At 36.9% G+C, this 22,121-nt stretch overlaps 1 protein-coding gene across 7 annotated transcripts in view; it reads left to right on the forward strand.

Annotated features, from left to right (window-relative positions):
• The window catches only part of LOC126871786 (uncharacterized), a 585,120-nt gene that overhangs the window by 537,212 nt on the left and 25,787 nt on the right, over window positions 1-22,121 (forward strand). For 6 of the 7 annotated variants that reach the window (XM_050630990.1, XM_050630991.1, XM_050630992.1 and 3 more), the window contains 4 exons: window positions 4,003-4,284; window positions 12,107-12,221; window positions 21,093-21,364; window positions 21,555-21,908. In XM_050630990.1, coding sequence (XP_050486947.1) covers window positions 4,003-4,284; window positions 12,107-12,221; window positions 21,093-21,364; window positions 21,555-21,908 — 1,023 coding nt within the window. The remainder of the gene's footprint in view (window positions 1-4,002; window positions 4,285-12,106; window positions 12,222-21,092; window positions 21,365-21,554; window positions 21,909-22,121) is intronic. The other variant, XM_050630993.1, reaches the window with a different exon arrangement.

Here is a 22,121-nt window from a genome sequence, read left to right on the forward strand (position 1 = left end):
AAAGTCTGCGCTATAACTACGTGATCCTGTTGACTCCATTAATTAACCATTCGATCGCAAAGAGCCCTGCCTTCGCTTCTGACAGTTTTTCTTCGCCTGCTTCTCTTCTTCAGCAGCTCGCAGCCGTCGACATTCGCCGACATTCGCGACAGCGGATAGGGTCACTCGGAAACGAGATGTGACTCGAAATCCTTTGCCAACGTGAAACCTTCCGTAGAACGTGCGAGCCTGATGCGTTCCACGCAAGATGAACGTGTGGTTGCGCGTTACGAATGTCGAATCAACTTTTCCTGCGCTTTGATAAAGCTGGATACTACACAATTTCTTACTGCTACTACTGCTGGCTACTAAAAAGAAATCGGCTGCGTAACGATACTTTGTTATTTTGTAGATATTATAGGATTGAGATGAAGTACGTTTTCAAAGCAAGTGCTGTGACAATGATAAAGGTGGATGTTAGAAATATCAAAGTAAATGCTCGGTTTTATGATATTGACGCTACAGACGCGGGAAAATCGATATAAGTAGGGACTCGTTTAGGTATTTAATGATTTATATAGGATATACGTTTTTAAGTAGATCAGAAATTATTGGTGAAAGATTTTCCTATCTTCGTTTATCTATGAATTTTGATAGGATTTTGTAAATGTAAGGAACTTGCATCTTGATTAATTTGAACTAAAATCGAAGATTTTCACGAAATGTGACGTATAATATATCTAAGGAGACACTTGATTCCTAGCTTCTAGAAACGTCATCATCGATGCTAAAAATTTACAAAAATAATGTACCTTGGTTGCTACGACAATGATAATATATTGTACGAAAAGATAAAACGAAAAGAGTGATCGATATGGAACCTCTCGTATACAAGAATATATTCTCCTTAATCTATAACATTCAAATACGACTATTGCTTCCTCTTCCATTATTTTTCATCTTCTACGACGAATAGCCATACATTATCCATAAATTTTCATCGAACGAGCTACTCGATTCCCTAATACGCTGAATGTCCCTTCGAGAAAACTCGAACAATACTTCACTCTGAACTGCACACTGTAGTCTGAAATCGCACGGATTCGATGCTCTGCGATTTATCGTAGCGTCGAGATCGTCGTTGGAATACTGATGAGCTTGCGGCGGCAAGATCCTGTACCAGGAAGATGCACACCAACAGAATTCTCGAAAATCCTCGTCTAACCATCCCGTCCATATAAACACATTCTCTGACCTGACCTCCACTGTCTGCGAGTTTAAAGCTGATTACTCTCGCTATACACTAAAGCTGGTAAAGTAAACCTGTAGATTGTCTCATAAGTTCTGTCGACTTTTTATTTTTCAGCTTTTATTGGATGTAAATTTCGAAAAGATTCACAGAATGTTATTAATCGTCTGAATGGCGCCAGATTACGAAAGATTGAACTTATCAGGTCTGTAAGTATGAAACCGGCATTTGTTTATAGATGGCCCTAACTGATAATGTAGTTATCACTAAACTGCGTCATTGATGCCAAAAGTCTTTGTTGACATCTCACAAATATTTTTTTTCTCGCAAATATTTTCTATACTTGTTTACCTTCTGTTGAGGTTGACTGATAGAGGAACGAGTGGAGCACGTTCATATATTTATAGCAAAGGACATTACCAAAAAGTTAACCTTGATGTGTAACAGCAACAGAAATCTAATTATAGCTCTTTTGTTTCTAGATATTGTAACCCAAAACAAAATTTATATTCAAGAGCACAATAATATGGACCTCTCCTTATTTTGAATCTTTTTCACCAAATTCTATTTTCTTCGCAACAGCGGTCTCCAGGTGACGGATATACAAAAGAAAAGGTGTAGAGTTTATCTTGAAGTAATTACTTCAACACCTTCCAATTTTCTATAAGTGTATGCGCTGCGGTGCTGTTTTCGCGAAACTTGTTCTGTGTTTTCGCTTTGACGAGCAGGATCGATCGTTTCAAATTCGTCGCGCTAATTCGACGTTTAATGAAACCTGCGTCTACTTTCGGAATCAATCAGCTTTGGTAGGGGTCAGAGGCGTAACGAGAATTAACGCGGCCCGGAATTACAGAGGAATTAAATGAAGATTAATTTTCGTTTGGGCGTTGCATGGACGCGACTTCCTGTATGATAGGGAACCGATTTTAAAGCTATAATTAACGTGGTTCCATGAAAATTTGGATGAATACTTTCGTTTGATGCTATGAATGCAGTGTATGTCTGACTAAGCATGGTTCTATTCTACTTGAACTCAATGTCCTATCAACTTCCCCATGAAAATAAAAGGATAATGAAATATTTGATAAATTTGAAAATTTTTGATAAATTTGACGTACATCTCGACTAATTGCTATTTAATTTAATTTGTCCTTCGTCTCTATAGCCAAAAGTTTCCATCAACGTAAAAGATGAAATGAATACTGAATAATATAATTTTCGTTATTTTTGCAACTTGCCGAGGAAAATAACAAGAGAATGGAAATACACATATTCTTGTAGCATTTCTTCCTACGCTCTCATCTACTGCAATAAAACGGAAACTTCCTCTCACCTCTCGCAACGAAACGAAAATTACAGAACAATACGCCACGTAACAAGTTGCATCGTTCTCGATCTGTACTTAACCATTCCGCCGGCATCGTCGTTTCTCCCTTAACATTCGCGAAATTACAAAGTTACCTCAGAGCTTGAAGTAGGCGAGAGAAAAGAGAACAGACTCATGGAAAGACTTCACTGGAGGGCAGAAGGAATTCTATATTCCATGTAGCCGCATTATTTACGTGCATTGTTCTTTTTTTTTATTATTATTCTTTATACTCCTTCATTATTCTTGTGAAAGCGATGAAACGAAAAACGTGTATGTGAGAAAGAAAGGGAATGAAATAACGAACATACGCTTTTATTAGAATTTTTATTACACCGAGCGATAAATTCTTGTTGGTTGAAGCTCAAATATGCAGCTTTCATGCCGAAGAACTGTCACAATTCGAAGAATTTCAATTTTCTTGCTATAACAATAATGGATGCACGTGTATGGTCATGCGTGTGTTACGCGTTTTCTCGGTGAAACTTGCAAATATTAATACATAGTTTACTACGAGTCATATGTCGAATTTTAAAGTATTTAAAAGTTCCTCTATTTAGAAAAAATAATTCATCTTTACGATATTCAAATGTTTGAAGTCGAATGAAAAATGTTTACGAACGATACAAAAATTCTATCGATTGAATTGATTTTGAGTTATGTGCGCCTACCTTTTAAACGTAATTTGCACTCGAAGACAAACTAGAATTTAAATTTTGAAGATTGCAAATGAAATAATATCTTTCCGAATGCTAATTTTATAAACTCGAACAATGATAAAAATTGTCATCGAGAAACACCATACTGTAATATATGCATGAGAAACCATTAAAACAGTGAGAAGAAAAAGAAGCTGTATGATATCAGGAACGATAACAATGTTGAATATTTAATTTCATGGTAATCGTTCGAAAAGCGTTTGGTGTCTCAAAGCTGTGGAGGAAAGTATGCTTGAATCCGAAGATGTTTTTATTAATTGTCAAAGCTAGTGTGAAAAGAATGCCTCGTTCTTCTTTTCGCACTCTGTTAGGCAAAGAACCACTTTGAACTATGGAATTAAATGTTATTCCGAAGGTCCCTTTACATTTGAAGCATCGCATCTTCCACTTTAGTTAGCATTGCTGATACCAGCAGCAATACCACCTATAAATTATAACAGTATATACAATATCAGCATAATTTAAATAATCTTCTCTAGATTTATAAAACATATTATATAAAAACGTTAAGCATAATATTTAACAAATAATTCGTATGGAAATAAACGATATGATACTCTTTTCATATTTTGAGACAAGTCATAAAGTGTAAAGGAGAAGAAATTTAACAACTTCACGAACTTACTTCATATATTATATATAAATTCAATAACAAACTAATAATTTCAGCTATTTATTTCTCGTTGCAGCAACAACAGCAGCAAGCGCAACAGCAAGCTCAGCAACAGCAGCAACAGCAACCGCAGCAACAGCATCAGCAGCAACAGACACAGGCTAATTCGCCAGGAGGCGGAAATGTGGGGAAAAGCAGTCCGTCGCCGGGAAATTCGGCGTCCCCTGGCACTGTGACGGCGTCCAACAAGACGCAGACCGAGCCAAAACCGGTCGAATGCAATTTGTGCCATCGAAAATTCAAAAATATACCGGCACTCAATGGTCATATGAGACTCCATGGTGGTTATTTCAAGAAGGTAAACAAGTTACGCCTTCCACTATTTTCAAGTGTTTTCTTTCGTATTATTACGTATACAGTATATTATCACAGTATTATATATAGTATTATAGGAATATTTTCAAAGAAAGGACAATATTTTATTCTAATAAGATTGAAATATTATGATAAAGTATTAATAACGCAGATTTTCTTGGCGCTGCTCCTTTTCTGCGTTTCTATTTACCGTATTCAGATTTCTAAATCGTTATTTTTGTATAAATTACATAAAAGTAATCATATAAATAAGAAACATAGTAATAATTAGTACAATGGTGTAAATGATAAAATACAATGATCTTCGACAAGGTTACAATGAAGAATTTTACAAAAGTTGCGAGCGCTATAATATAATAATTGCAGCTAATAATTTTGCAAGAATCATCCTAGGAATCGTCATAAAAATTTGCAATATTTCATATCAGAAAACAAGAATAGCGAGATAAAGTAATTGAGAGGAAGGAGTCGTTAATTCTAGTCTCGCGTTTGTTCCGCTTGCTTCATCAATTCTCCTCGAGACGGTCTCGAGATGAAAATTATACGGAATCCGGGCTTTGCTTACCTCTTCCACGAACCGCGTTTCATCCCGCGGGGGCAGAATTGAATTTTCAAGAAGAATTTCATGAAGTTTACCAAAGGCTACGGCAACCTGCAAGGTTCAGCGACATTACCATATGAATTCGCAATCCCAGAAACTCGCACGGAGAGCTTCGTGTAATCAGTTGGTGATTTCATGAAAATCTCGACGACCGAAACGCAATCAACCGGTGATTTCATGAAAATTTCGACCGGTTACGTTCTACGACGCTCCTTTCTTCGTGATACATGAGACGATAATCACTGAAAAGGAAAAAACAAGAAGTCTTCTTTTTGTTAAAATGTCAAATTCCTCGTTGATATCAATTAAAACGATAGATGATCAAAAGTGGACGAAAAAATGGAACAAGATGTCCAATAGAATCGAAAAGTATATTTACAATTTCTGTTCATTTTATTACTTACATCCAGTTTCTAATAGAATCGAGAAATGTTGCTTCGTCTTTCGTTATCCATATCCGCGTAAATTCTACGATATTATCGTTCCACCGACGACGTTTTTACGTTGAATGTCGTTTCTATCGAAATGGCGAGAAAAAACTTGGGGCGAATCTTTTTCAGCGTATCCCTACAAACGACACGCCGCGCCATTCGTTAAGACATTTTTAATCAGTGAGAAGAGAAGCGACTAGGGTGGAATCAGAGAAGAGGAAGAAAGAAGGGGGCAGAATCGCTGATCTTTCTATTCCGACGACTGCAACAGCCTGCCTCTTCCTTGACCTTATTAAGAGCCTCTCTGTTCAGATTCTCTCTGCTCGCGAAGAGAAGAGAAAAAGGAAGAAAAGTATGAAATCGAGCAGATCTCGCCTCGTGATCCTATCCCTGATTTCTTCTCACTTTTTTCCTGCCTCTGCAACGATTATCGCCTGCAGATGCATCGCGAAACGAGAAAACGACAATTTTCTGCGATAGTATATTTTTGATAAGTTTCTAATTGTAAGATAATTTTATGATCGATCGGGAAAATGTTAATATCGTATACTTGAAAACGAAAATCTTTTAGGTACGAAGATGTAAATCTTTTAAAAATAATTCATAAGTTGGAGTTTCGTAAATCTACTCCAACAATAATATTGTCCTACGTATCGTTCTACATTTTGCAAGAAATTGGTCGTTTTTTCGTAAATTCGCTTCCGTAGTAGAGCTGATTCTCGCGTCTAATTCGACGTTCCAATTCGCACAAATTTTCTTTGCGACTATCGCTTGAAACACATCTTCGATAAAAAAGTAAAAACTCAAAAGTTAGGAATCGGTCGATCGAGCAAAGACAAGAGGTAAACGAGCGCAGATCGTGAGAGAATAAAATCGAGAGATGGAATGGTAAGGCGATGATCGAATCCAAATGAACCCATTAACAAGCTCTTTGCTTGGACGGTGGCGGCTGGAGACGGAAAGATTGGGAAGCAGCCACGGTCGAAGAGGGCTGTGCAAACATTGTCTCGAGCTTTCTCCATTATGTAGATTGAATCTGAACCGGTTACCGGCTGGGTTTTCAACGGGGTCTGCTCTCGTTTCAAACTGCACCCGGAGTTTTCAACTCGCCACTCTCTCGTCCATCTCTGTACGTGTGTGTACGTTGAATCCACGCGCATTCCAGCGTATCCAAGGTTTCGCGTCCAGCCTTCCGTTCATGCACTAGCGCAGCGTCCGGATCCATTCATTTTGATCTGTGTACATACACAGATTCATATTCATGCTCGCGGCCGGGGGCCTTTATGTTCGTCGTGACCGTGTTCACGATCAAGCGTCAGAGAGGTCCACGTAGCCGTTCAGGGACACGAGGTGAACGTTCATGGTTCACGGCCGGGGAACAGAGGCGTGAGTGCATTCGGATATATTTGTAGTCGACATCTGAATACGTGGTTCGCCTGCACTTTGTCCAACGTTAATGGGTTACCACGTGGCTATTGCCTGGGGATGTTCTCCGGATCGGTGTTAGATAGCTGGCGCAGGTTGCTGATTATTTCTATGTCGATTACGAATGTTTCTGTAGTCGATGTGAAAAATTGAGAGCTAGAGGAATCTTCGAAGGACGAGAACTAAGAACGATGGAATTTCCCACGAATGTTTTTCCTTCGATTAATGGATAATCTATCTTTTAGAGAGCATAAAGTGGAAGCTGTGATGAGTAGGCACGAATTATCAAATGGAGGAAAATACACGTGATCCCACACGCAAGCTGATTTCTTCATCGATTTCATACCGTTTATATTCGTGAGATAATCGAGTAAATTCTATTTATTCGTGGATTATTCTCGGTCGTTGCGCAGAAACGCAGCTTTTCCGGCAATCGGACGAAAAATGTTCAACCTCGACCTGAAACTAACTTGCCGAGCACTTTCGTATTGCTTAAAAGTCCACGTGAATCCCGTTCCTCGTGCGACGTCCCTTAAACGCTTCGGGCCCGACAATTTCCACGCACGGATGTCGATTTAACCGACATATTCCATGAAACGCGCCATTTTCCAACGCGCGTCCGCATCTGGATTTTCTATTCCCTCTCTTCTTGAGAATAAAAATAACACGCTTTAATTCGGATATACCTGAATGAAAACCCGTTGAAACTACTTAGTATTGTAACTCTATTTATAGTAGTGGTTCTGTTTCGTTCGATTCACCGAAAACACCATTGATTTCTACGATGGTATATGAGAGAAGCTATTCTAGGAAGCTAGTAGTAAGATTAAATATACACTGGCTGACAGAAGAATTTCGACACTTACCGTAAAAGAGTTCCATGTGTATATATTTGTTATGTGTTACGTAAAACGTTTTGAAATTTCATTAACATCGTAACAAGACGTGACTGTCACGATTGTATTGGTGAAATTTGCTGATCTAAACTAATCTAAACTAATGTAAAAATATACATATATAGAAGAAAGTAAATATATGAAATAATTATTATCATGCCATTGAAATGGATTTAGGTATATCAAAAATAGCAAAGCTTTACAACAGATCTTTCATAATCCCGCATACACGTGTCAAATGATGTAATATCGCGAATGTGTTTTAACATTAATTAGCTGCCGTATTTAACTTTTCTGTTGAGAAATTGGAAGGATTTATGAGACAAATTAGGAACAATTGCTGTGATTACCAATAGAAATTGGGAGCAATTTAAAGCTCGAATTAAGGATAAAGTCATTAAGAAAGGCGGATAATGATGATTTATTCGCGTTTCGCTATGGAGAAAATAATAATTATATTTTTTAATCTTTCGTTGCGAATTCGATACGTCGGAACTGTATAATTCAAGAAAATTGATGAAATTCCTCGGCTCTCCAATCTGTATGTGTCTGTTCTTTCATTATTAAACTAAAAATCCCATCGAATCCATTATATGCCGTTCCGATACTATTCATATTGAAATTCTTTTATCGTTGAACCGCATTTTTAATTAAACATCAGTAAAAATACGTTATCTGAATATTAAAGTAACTCTTATCGTGATCGATAGTAACACTCGATATTAAAAAAGGAAAAGGAGTCAGGTATCCAACTAAAAGTGATATTAATATTTATACGCGTATACGTTCTTTACATCATCAGCACGAACTTCATATCGTATTAATCTCGTTCGTCATAACTTAACAAATTTAACAATTCGTTTATTTTTTTAGGAATTCAATCATATTTTTAATCGCGAATCCGTCATACCGTTCAATTAAAAAATTTAAATTTTGCAATAAAATCATACCAGACTTTGATTGGAAATGTTAGAAACTGTTGAGAAATGTTATGCATGTCATAAATTCAAAATTCAATCAATATGTGAATTTAGTATAGAGAAGAAGTACAAAATTTCTTACGATACAATTTTCTTATGAAATTTTGTTAATTTACCAAGTCGAAAGCGAATTGTGATATTGAACGCGATACAATCGATACAAACAAAGCTTTGTACATACAAAGTCACCGCTCGAGGTTCTTTATTTCACAAAAGTATCGGGCGATCGATTTTCTATTATTCGAACTGTATCGAACAAAGCAAAACACAAAAGTGAACAAGCAAAAAAGGGGATGAAAAAATATGCGAGCAACGAAATAAAGAACTAAAACAAGAAAAAAGAAGGCGACTCTCGAACTCACTTACAGATCGACGCAACGAAGCATCCTGTGTTCGAACTGTGTCGAGAGGGACGTGGTAAAAAAAAAAAAAAAAAAAACGGGAGCAAAAAAGGGGGGAAAAAGAGAGTACAAAAAAAGAGTCAGACGTGTGTACATTACGGCACACAAGAGAACTCGCGTTCGGGGCTGGAATCGACACGGATCGAATTGATGAGTCGGAGCCTGCGAACGTTCCGCAATCAATTCCGCGCATTAACGGCAGCCGATCAATATTCATGAAGCGAGCGCGGTACGCCACGTCAAAGACAGAGTTCAATTTCGCGGCAGGTCATATACACACATACATACATATATATAAAATACAAGAATACATAGTATATATTACTATAGTATATATATTATTATATATATTATATTATATATTACACACACATATGTTTACGTGACATAATATATACTCTGTACAGAGTGTTGAAAAAGGGTATCTACGACTGAATCTACGACTTTGAGGGTTTGTAGTATTTAGAAGAGAAAATAAGAAATATTTAACTGATCGATATTTCTATCAATATTTTTGATATAAAAAGCAAAATATCCTCGTTTGGATATTCAAGTAACTCGATTTAATGGTTCACGAAAAATGCAGCCAAAGTACAAAATGTATCTATGTAATATGTGCGATATAAAAAATATAAAATGAATACCATATCTAAAAATCTATGCCATAATTTACACGCATAAGCGCAATATGAAAATTAAAAGAGGGAACATCGAACCTAAATTTAAATCTAAACATATCGAATCAAAACTTATGTACCCTATACTATAATCTCGACTTATTTTTTCATCCCCTTCGAATCACCCCCTTGGCAATCCTATCACGACTTCTAGTACGTCCCGTAGATATTCGCATACAAAGCACAGAGAAACCCAGCTACATATCGAAGTAGGAAATTGAGGAGCACGATGACGATCAGCGATTACCGGGTTCACCGTAGTCCTCCTCCACCTCGTTCTATCTTGCTCCCTCGCCATTAAGGTTTCATCAAGATGACAACGTGGACGCCGTAGCGTGCGTATCACGGTGATGCATGGTTCCTCGAAGGGGACTGGCTCTCACGTGAAACAGGACGAAGATATATAGCACATCCGACGTGGACGTATGCTAATTGCCGCCTCGGCGTCCGAAGGACTGGCACAATTAACCCTTCGTTTCATCGGGACCACTAATCTGCGAACCAGTCGTACCCGATCGAAGTATCGGTCGGCGAGGGATGCGTTTCCGATTAACCGGCTGCACCCATGATAGACGAGAGGAGGATTATGGGCCGCGTGGGGAGCATTTGACGTGTGGGTTTCGAGATGCGTTTGGTTAGTTAAGATTTGTTGAGGAAACGGGGACAGTGGTGTGATCAGAGAGTTGTGGGTGTACTCGTGATTAATGGCTTTCGGTTTGATTAAGGGAATCCTCGTTGCTAAGCAAACTCTCTTTAATCTTTTAATTCATTTAATTGTTTTAATTCGATCGCCGGTATTTGGTTAGCGTAAAATTTCGTTATTTCGCACTCTGTAGCCTGTTTTCGTTGTACTTTCGCGCGTGTAGAGATTTTACTTTACTTTGCCTCGTATCACGATAATGATACTTTTCCAAGCAACGTGTCCGAAGATGTGATTCGATTGTATAGTCGTTGCAATTGGAGAATCGAAGAGTTGAAACGCGGAGTAATGCATTTGAACTGGCATCAAGAACAGTTGGCCAAGTTTTGACACTACCTTGAAGAGATCATTCGAGCGATCTTAAGTAGGGAGATATCACAGTTGATTCGTTTCTCGATTTTTATCAAACATTATGATTAATTGGTGCTAATATTCCTCACACAAATACGAAGGTTCCTCGTATGATTACCATTTCCGACATTTGTCAACGCGTTAGTATATATCCGCGACAGACGATAAGTTGTGAATGTTTCTAAGAAAATTTCGTCGAAAATCGAATGAGACGTTATTTTATGAAATTGACGTAACAAACTTCTAGGATTCTTTTATTCCCTTAATTCACAGAACGTCTATATTGTTCCAAAAATAATCTCTCTTTGAAATGCTACCTCTTTCAGACAGAATTAGAAATTTATTTAAAGCAGGGTTACGCAGTTAGAACAACGAAGGGACTGCAGAGATATAAAAACGTTCTTGAACAAAGAAAAAAGAACCAATAATACAGACCACTATTGCTCAGTCATTTCCTCTTCCCCGTCTAGCCTTTCTTCAACTGTCATCTTTATCTTCTCCCTTCTCTTTTATAATCCTGCTTGAAACGCCTGATCTCTTCAATCTCATTCCACGGACATCCCTCTGCCTCCCCCGCCCCTTTTCCATGTTACTTTTCCACTGGATTGCTCCTCTTTCTTTACTCGCTCTCTTTCTTCCTCTTGTCGCGTTTAAGCATCGTTTAACATTCTAATCGATTTATCAATACAAGCCCTGTAAAATTAGATTTTGAATCATTCGCGAATGTTGAACTAGGTCAAATAGAATCGTGTTGCGCAACGAACTTTCGATGGATAACCAAGACTTGTAGTAGATTCGTCAAATGAGCTAATTAGTAATTAGGAAAGTATATTTGCGTCGAATTTATTCCGAATCTTTGATACCGATTGATTTACCTGATTGTTTTCATTGTTTATATTATACGTATATCTCAATGTACAAAGTAGTGGGACAATTGAAAGGAACGTGGACTTGTTGGGATTAACGTCAACTCATGTGTTATTTTCTTTATTTTTCTCTGTTAAGTCATTCAAGTTGCAGTGCATGTATATGCATATCAAAAAGAATCAAAATAATGTTTTTGATCGGAAATTTATGACGAACAATATCAAAGTTATTAGCATAAATATTATTATATTACCATATTATGGATAATATAAATATTTTTGATTGGATAAAAATCACCTAATTCCATAAAATACAGGACAAATTTTATAACATAATTGAAATATAGGAACGATTGGTAATTTTAAGATAAATGTCTGAAAACTTCTAAAATATTAATTTTCTTAAATATTTACGATAAACAAAAGCTTTGATTTGAAATGAAATTTATAGACGCCTATTATCTCTACTTATTCTAGGATGCTGAGAATAAGAAAAGTGAGAAGAAAGAGGTCGTCGGTCCGCCTTTACAAACCGCGTCTGTCAGTGTGAGAGCGCTGATCGAGGAAAAAATCATACAGAAAAGAACGACTGGTAAGTTGTATTAGGTACTCGTATTTTAAAGCATGCCACTCGCAATAATATTTATAACTAGTGTTAACATAAATTTAATAACAAGTATCGATGTTTCGTATACACCAACCTAATAAGTCCAACACAATAAACGCGAATTCCAAAGAAAGGAGGATAAGGGTAGAAATATCTTTTATTCGTGTAATTTATAGTTCTATGAAATATCGAATAATGACGTTAATATCAAACAACGTGAAAATTCAAAGAGCCTGCGGAATAGAAATACGATCACGATGATTTATGTGCCTTGAAACGTATCTCGGTTGGGTTACGTCTATCTTTCTTCCTCCCAATCTCTCTCTTTATCACGATCTGTCTTCTCTACAGATACATTTCGCGAACTATCATAAGGAGCAAGACCGAGTTATATTAACTGTCGAGTTACGTTAACTTTCCCTTAGACACATTCAGGAGTCTAACGTGACATCTGGTTACAGAGAATCTGTCGCTGAGCTACTCTGTATACACTCGCGAATACTTAAGACCGGAACTAGGGCAACTTGAACGAACATGGAATTCGTTCACCAAGTGTAGCGAGAGCGTAACTACGCGTTAGAGAAGACGTTCTAATATAATCGCGATAAAGATTAGAATAATCACAGGTGAATAATACAATAACAGTTTGAATTAGTAAATTATCTTTTCTTTGCTTTATATTTATATTTCGATCTCATTTAAGCTCAGAAAATATTTAATATTCACCATGAGATTAGAAATACGTTCCTATTGGAAAACTATAATTGCACGTTGTATAACAATACGATTTGTACGAAAATGAACATAACATAACGTTCAATACAATCCACGTTATATCATATGTTATAGAAAACCATCATCATTATCATTGTAAATAATTATATACGTTATCAAAATCACGATACAGTGTAGAATGCTGGAAAAAGTGCATCGATGTTAATCTTCAAATCAATGTTCGCAGAGTCGTTTCCGTAGCAAGATATTAATCCGATCAACTTCGAACGGCAACGCTGAGAACACAAAATTCGTGAACGCCATTCCGATGATTCATGCGATTCACGGCGTATCTCAATCCAATCCCATCTCCTCTCTCTTCTTTTCTCCTTACTCTTTCGTATCTATCCATGTTTCTATGTGTCCGTGTCTCTTGTATCTATACACGTGTCTATATTTGCGTCTATGTCTATGTTTGGTCCGTGTCTACATACTACGTTTGTCCGCCTGTGAAAACCGTGTACACTTGCCAGAAGCTGGCGTGATATTCCAGCCAGCGAGAAATCGCGCCTCCTCCTCGTCGCTCTATGCACTGCCGAAGAATCGTGATTTACGAAGCGAGCACGCCAGAATATTTCTCGCATTGTCCACGTTCGAACGATAAATCAAGCTGTGCCGCGATGGTCCTGGGTGGCGTAGGGTGGCGCGAGGGTGGCCGGATGCCGCGCTTTTGTAACAAAGTGCGCGTCGTTAACGATTTATGCGCTATTTCGTCGTCGACCGCTGCCAAGTGCAACGCGAGACGAAACTGTCGTTTCTTCCGCGATGATTCTTCGTGGATCACCGGTCTCGTTCAATATTGAGATTGGTCTACTTAAACTCGCCCCTTGACGTACAGTTTTCTTCCATCTATCCGATCGTAAATGTACAATTTTTGTTTTTAGCAATATTGTTTCATTTTTAATACGATATTTCAATTTTTGATACTTCCATTTTCAATACAATAGGATGCCAAGCGCAAATTAAAGAATAGGAGAAAACAAATGACCTTGTAAGTACGGAAACGTGTGGATTAACGCAAAAGATACGTAAAAAGTGATTGGTTAGCTGTGCCCGTGTCTCACCTCAATTTTTGAAATAAATTTACAAGTCAGTCGATGATTGGTTTATCATCGGATTGATAAAGAATGAATTGTTGGCATTTATTTTTTGGAAAATCAACCAGTCGAGCCTATAGTGGCAGGCCACGAAATCGATCGATAAATAATTTGGTGGAATCGACCGTTCGACACTGTTCGCTTGCTGACGACGCATCGCGTCGCGTCGTCCGTCGTCGACGCATCGATGCAATTAGAGGATGGTTTCTGGTTGAGTTAGTTGTCGACGACGAAATGGCTCGATGTTTGGTCAGAGTCTCAAGAGAAACGACAGTGAACAGCATGACAACGCTTCGTTGACGTGTGAATTCAATTCGACGATTTTGAAATCTGATTTGTGATCTTTCGAAATATTTCGAAATTCATTGAAACCCTTCGGAATCTTTCTTGGAAAATATGTTGCATATTCATTTTTCGAGTTGAACGACAATTTTCAAATATTTTGCTTTCGTATGTGTCATATTTATCCTATATGTTGATAAATAGTTTTCATACAAAATCTAGGTTCTACTGTGATATTATTATATTGGAAAATTTTACTCGTTTTTTTAGTATAAAAATCCTTAATGTTCGTGAACTGTTATTAATGTCTCATGATCGAGCTACAGCTCATGGTCTGATAGAAGCCTGATATATTCTACTTATTGATAGTTCTAGCAATAAAAGCTGGAATTCTTTATTTAACTAAGAAGTAGAGATTCTTTCTAAGACGACGATAATCAGTTACGATTGCTCGAAAAAATTGATACTTTTGATTTAAAAAATAAGATACAGTTCTAGAATGACCAATATTAATTTTTACGTCCCTTTAATTAGTACTATCGCACGCATATATTATTCAAGTTATATTAAATACCTTTCCGTCTCCCGTTATATTATCATTAATATTCGCATAATTATTTCCTTTCTGTGTAAAAAGATTCGCTTGATCTATAAATTTACAATTCCGCGTTAATTAAAACGGTGCCTAAAAACGACATTTTCCCGTGTTTTGCTGCTTTTTAATTTCACCGGTATGCATACGTCCGACAGGAAAAACAATTGCACGTCAAAATATAATTTATTCCACTACACGTTGAAAATTCCACGTCACGGATAGAATTTCCGTTTCAATGAAGCTATTATTCCACTTCAAAGCTATCGCTCTTCGCTTAGCGCGCGCGTAGCCTTTTTCCTAACTGTCCGTTTCTACGCCACACGATTATTCATTTTAATAATCGCAACGAGGAAAAAGGGGAAGGAAAAAATCGTTCGGTTAGGAACGCGAGTTCTTTGATGAAAACACGGCACGCGTTGCAGAAAACACGATATAAATATTCATTGCGTATTTAGGGGAACTACGTATTCACCGAACAAAACATTCATAAGCAGATAAATTGATTGTAAATGAATAAGTGATCACAGGCGTGCAAACGCGCCGAAGCATGACGCTCGTAATAACGTAATAACAGAAATGATGCGAATTTTAAAACAATTTGCAACGATAATGCCAGTGTAAATACTTAAAATCCATGAAACATCGGTCATGGGGCTGTTCATTCATTAAAAATAATTCGCTCGAATGTAACATTACAGCTCGAACGATTTATTTCTTTATTTAATTTTATTTTCTATGCGTGCTCAAAATGAACAGATAGTCTTTTATAGTCTTCTCTTCCTTCTATAAGCTATTATTCTATAATTAGATTTTTTGAAAATAGTATTTTTAATTCTTTAATCGCTATAACCATTCGTCAAGGTTGGGAAAAGATAATTATTTCTCACTTTTATTGACGGTATTATGCCTCGTACTGTCGAAAACGTTTAAAATTATCATCTCTTATAACACATATTTTCTATCCATTTGCCAAACTTTCGCAACGATCAGCAGATAACCACGATATTTTACCGGCTCCCCATAACCAGCGCCGTCATCTTATCGTACTTTCCATTGAATTGCAGCGATGCACCCAGCATCGAGTTATGCATCGTCAGCAGTGGCTCGTAGTCCGCCAGGATCCCCGGCAAATTCTGTGTAAATCGTCGTTTCTACTTGAAGAATTATCGTGTCGATATTACTTCCAAGTTATGCCTCGTTTTGAGCGTTTCGTCAACAATAATTTCTCGTATCACGACTACTCGTCATTAATTGAAAATCACACTCAAAAGATATAAGAATACATTTTTATGGATTTTCTGTTAGTTTTAGAAACGATATAAAAACAGACGATAAATCGTGAAAATTTCATATCTATTTTGTATCTATTTATTTTCAATCAAAATCACAAATAACGATAAGCTATAACTTTTTGCGATATTCCAGAGTTAATGATTTGAAACAGTAAATATGCTTTTCTACGAAATAAAAATACGAGTAACGCGGCGTCAAATATATCGTTCGATAAAAACCTGCGAATTAAAAGAATACAAAAAAAGAAAAAATAAACAAATACGATCCAATCGGCGCAATTTAGATCGTTTCGATTTGCTTATTTACAATTTTATTACGTTTACTTTTAAACGTTCGATCGCCACGATTTACTCTTTTACTTCAACCATCGAGGTTTCTCGTGCGAAAACCTTGAAAAAATATCGACCACTCGACTTTTCCGCATGCTTTCCTCCGATATAGCGAAAGCCGCAACGATTTCCTCGCGGAGAAGTAAAAACAACATCGAAGGGCCCCTTGGACTGCGAACAATCTGCTTTTACCGCGATCAATGATTGGCAATTTGCAAAAATCCCCGGCGGTTTCGCCCGCGCGGATTTACGTCGTTACGTGACCGTACAAATGCGCGGCCATCAAATGGATTTGCGGTCCACATAACGTTATGCGTAGAAGCGCCGACTGAAAAATGTAACGAGGCTCCATCGTCGAGCACTGCGTGAATTTCGGCGGGTTAATATGAAACATTGATTTATCGATCAGCTGCCTCTGTAAGCTTTATTCTGTATCTATATGCACGTTTGTGTAAACGTTCGTTAAAATACAAAAAATGTTTCACATTTAAAAATAACAATTATGTATTCTTCGATTGGAATATCATCTGTTTTAATTAGAATTTACTTTCGATTGTAATATTATTTTTCAAATGTAATTTGGTACCTGGTTTTTATTATTTCCTCGTTTAAGAGTAATTTAGCGTCGTTTCATTGCGCCACTTAATTCAGCGTTTCCTCGTGTGGTAAAGGTAGCGGAAGAAAATAGAAAAAAAAGGCAGAAAATTTCGTCGAAATGTTGTTGGTGCTACGCACGACAAATTGCACGGAGATCGATCGCCTTCGTTACAATTTCCATCTCCATTGGTCGAACAAAAGCGTTTACAACGATTTCAATTTACCCCCAGAGGGAAGAAAAGCAATAGTCAAAGACGGATATTAATTTCTTCCGGTTGATTTATTGGCCGCGTGGGCTATGTCGACAATGAGCAAAAACGTCGAGCAACTCGCGGTTTCTGGTGTATAACGTAAGGTAAAAAACCGAGAGGAAGTGAAACTCACGGGCTCGTAGCCAGAACGAGGGCCAAATATTCATGGAATATCGTCGTAGAAAAGTTTCCTCTCGCCCTACACAACTGCACACTCTCGACGTATCCCATTTCCTTCTCGCGCCTCGGCCAGGATATGCGCGCATTTATATCTGTCGGGTTTCGTTGCTGTCGTAAACGACGTTCCTCGTCTCGAAATGTATTTTTCAACGAGCCCCGCGTCGTGTCTCCGCGGATGCATCGGCTGTCAATGCTGATCGCACTCGAGGAATTGATGGAAAACCTACGGTATTACAACGGGGAAATTGTTTCCTGTTAATTCGTTACTCGTAGAGGTTGTTTATGTGCGACGTCTGATCACACACTCGCGTATTCTACTGATCGATTTTATAAAGGTGTCCTATAGGACACGAATATCTAGGAATTAAGTTGTTCTGCAAGTTTATAGCGTTTTCCATGTATTTTGATACGTATTGTTATACTTTTCACTAAATTGGATTGTTTACGAATGGATTGTTAACAATTACAAGATTCTAATTTTTCCACCAACTCTCACGCAATACAATATTTTGATCAAAATTATGGCAACGATACATGTTGTTCTAATTAGGAAATATACATATGCACTGTGGAAACTAGATCGTAGATAATATATAGTTTATCGGTGTTGATGACAGATGATGATGAAATAACCGTAATTAGAATTAGCATGACACGATTAAGTAACCTATATACTGAACCTTCCCTAGCGTGACTTTAATGACTATAACGTTGATTTATGTAAATTCGTATTTTCAGCAATGTTTGATATCCAAAAGATTCAATTTTGTTATTATATATTTGTTTTAGATAATCAATCTTCAATAGCAGTATGTAACTGTATTAATAAAAATCTGGTCCATTATCTATAATTTTCCAATTGAATTACATCCTGTAATGAACGAGCTCGTATATAAATTGATAGGCTCGTATATAAATTTGTTTAAAAAGCCGATATATTTTCTATTAAAGAAATAAGCTTCGAAACGAGATTTCTACTTCTAATTGGCTGGCCGTTCAGTGGAATATTCTACCGAATAAGTCTTCTACAGATAAATGAATTTTATTTTGAATTTTCATTTTTCCAGAAATAAAAAGAATAGTATTTATATGAATACGTATTTTAAATGAGGATCATGTGATCATTAAGTACCACGTTCTGCAGATACTTCAAAAATATAGGATATATACACGCTTTCGAGCTTACGAGCAACGTTAATGCTTTCGAGCAACGTATTGTTCGTAAAATATGAAACTTCTCTGTTTTCACTTTGTTTTTCCTGCCGATTTGTTGGAATATCTTATTCATTTTCGCTATTATGCGTTCAATTCATTATTGAAGTATGCGTATACTGATTCACGGGTTTTTGATTGCCGAGTAATTTCAGAGTTTATATGCTTTTAATCATTCGCATCGAATTTGCCAATAAATATTAAACGATATTCCACGCCGAAAAAACGACAAAATCATATTAGTACGTTCGTTTCGTAGTAATCAACGAAGAATTTGAAAACGCAAATTAAAGTGTACTTTTAAATTACAAGAATCTTTTCTACTTAATGCTTTGAAGTAAAAGTTCCCTAAAAAATATATATCTCTACATATGTGTTCTATCTACTTGGAAATGGCGAAATGTTTTCGAGTTCGAGATAAATACGAGCGTCCCGCTCTTTGACAGAGACACGTTAATAAAACCATTTCCCTTCGTCGGAAGATTATTCCCTTTTCCAGCTTGTACGGTCGTGAAAAGGCGAATTAAAGAACGCACAAATGGATGGAATCGGCGCTCGTTTAAGAAGATCACAGATCTTATAATTTATTCTCCATAAACTGAAACGCTCTTAGAAAGTGCGTTCGCTTAACTGGTAGTACGATTAATTCATATTAACGTCATTATAAGAGAGAATATGTACGGCTGAGACGAGCCAGGGAGAACGGATCGTTCCGCTGCATTCGCTGATCTTCTCCCCTCATTTTCTCCCTTCTCGTTTCTTCAATTAGTCGTTTAAAAAGATCTCGGCAAAGAAGAAGCCGTGCTCGAAGAACGTCACTGCAGTTCTCTCTTGTTAAGCCGTTATTTATGTAAAATTGTATGCCTGTTCGTGTTTGTAACTGTCCAATGTCTGCTGGAAGATTATATATTGGTATATTCTACTTACAAACGATATTTTTTGCGTATAGGTCTGTAATATGGTTTAACTTGGAAAGTTTTAATTGATCGTAATATATTTCTTTTTCATATCGATCATCACTCTGTTATGTGTCATTAGAGAAAATATTTAGTATGATAATTTTCATATAATTTTCAAAGTAAACGTCGTACTATAAAATTAGATAAAAATACTTTGATATCGCCGAATCGTTTACAAACTACATTCTAACACAGTTATAACGTTGTCGTGTTTAAATGCTCTACTAGCAGGAAAATTTTCTCTTAATAATTCCAAATTGATGATCGATGCTTAGTATTTTCATCGTTAAAGATATATTTAATTGGAAACGATTTGATATTAATTTTAAGACCCGTGCACGGCACAGTCCGCAAGGTACTTCAATTAACTAATAAAATATGTTCGTTCGTAGAATCGACAGGGTACAGTTCCGTTTCGAGAAGCATGCGCCGTGATCCCACGTTTTATCGACGAAAATTCACGCAAGTTACACGCAAACACACACGCCGATCTCCGAGAAATTAAACTGCAATGATAAAGTAAATAATTCGGTTTATTTGAATTGGAATTTATCGAAGTATCGTTTAATGATAACTGAAAAGCGGACTAAAGGTTTTCCAAAGGGTTTCTCAAACTTATTGCATTAACTGCATCCAAATAAGATTAATATTTGTACTACAATAGACATTTTAATTCCTTTTAGTTCTTCGTGTATTGATTTGAAATACATATAATCATCAAACTAATTTAAATACATCATATACTCTTTTTTTATAAGTCGGTAAGTTTAAGTTTCAATGATATTAGAGTGAAGTCACGTGTAATACTAGAAAAAGAAATACAGGAGAAATTTGATTGCAGAGCAAAAGCTGTATTTATGTAACATGAATAAACGTTAGGAAATTCGATACAATTCATATGGTATTAGTTCGATTAATAACCATTCGTAATAATTTAATGCGTCAAATAATGAATTATAGGAGATTTTAATCTATCACTGAAAATATGAAGAAAAAGTAATATTCAATTTTTGTATTTAATATTCCTGCACTTCCATATTAATCAAATGTAAAAAATATAATATTGAAAACGATATAAATAAAGCAAACATCATATTATAAAATAGTTGAAACATACGAGAATATTTTAGAAATACAGGATATATATGTTATTATCGCTTAATTTGCTAACATTTCTCACAACAAATTTCATATCGTAGAAAGGAAATCTCTTACAAAAATTATTGCCTCGAATACACAGAAATAAAGCGAACAGTTATTTCAAGAAAATATTCTTTCATATTTCAGCAGCAGATACGAGCACAAATCAACAGCCTCGTACGAATGCAACGGTTTTTACCACGCAAGCCGACGGTGCGTCGCAGATTTCCGGTAAAACGAGCTTCGCGGTACCAGCACCGCCTCCTTTGGCCACTGCGGAAAAGGTCCGCAGACTTTCGGATGGCGAGCACTTCCGGCAGCCCAATGTCACGGTTTCCGGACACGCCACCGTACAGAAGCAACTGCAGGAAGCACAAACACAGGCTCAGGCGCAGGCGCTGGCCGACATGATCTTGAAGGTGCACTTCTGTTCTTTGATTCAAGATTTACCTACGTTTTTATATCATTCCTAAGTGTCTTATGGATAGCTGTATATTTAGAAATTTAGAAATTATATGTTTCCAAAATATAGCTGGCAATTTATAACGTTTCGTGTAGCGTAATAGATGTACATTTTGATTTTATAAGAAGAAATATTTAATCTTCCAGGGCACTACCAAAATGGCTGTGAAGAGAACGACTTCCGATCCCGGGCAAAGATTGCACCTGACGTATCAGACATCGGTTCAATCGACCACCAATCCGCAGCAGCAGCAACAGCAGCAGCAACAACAACAACAGCAGCAGCAGCAGCAGCAACAGCAGCAACAGGCGCAGCAACAACAACAGCAGCAAAATAACCAACCTCAAGCTCAGCCTACAGTTACAGACAGTTTCTCAATGACAGGTTATTCCGAAGACGGTGGCTATTTTAGCCCAAGTCTTCAAGACGAGGTGTTCCAGCAAGTCACCGCAGTTCCTGACAGCGTTCTGCTTCATGCAACACAATTGGATTCTCTTCAGGTGAGTGTTTCTTTTTTCTAGTTTGTTTCTGTTACCTGACCTATCTTTTCTCTTGTTATTCTCTGTCTTTCTGACCTCTGTCGTATAATCAGGCGATGAATCAATCGGTGATAATTTATCAAATTTATGTAAAAATAAAAGTTTTTTGAACGTTTCTGCTCGCCTATGAAATATTGACTTCTTTTCCTTTTTGACATTTCAATAAATAACATT

The sequence above is a fragment of the Bombus huntii genome, chromosome 12, assembly GCF_024542735.1.
Source record: "Bombus huntii isolate Logan2020A chromosome 12, iyBomHunt1.1, whole genome shotgun sequence".
Lineage (NCBI taxonomy): Eukaryota > Metazoa > Arthropoda > Insecta > Hymenoptera > Apidae > Bombus > Bombus huntii.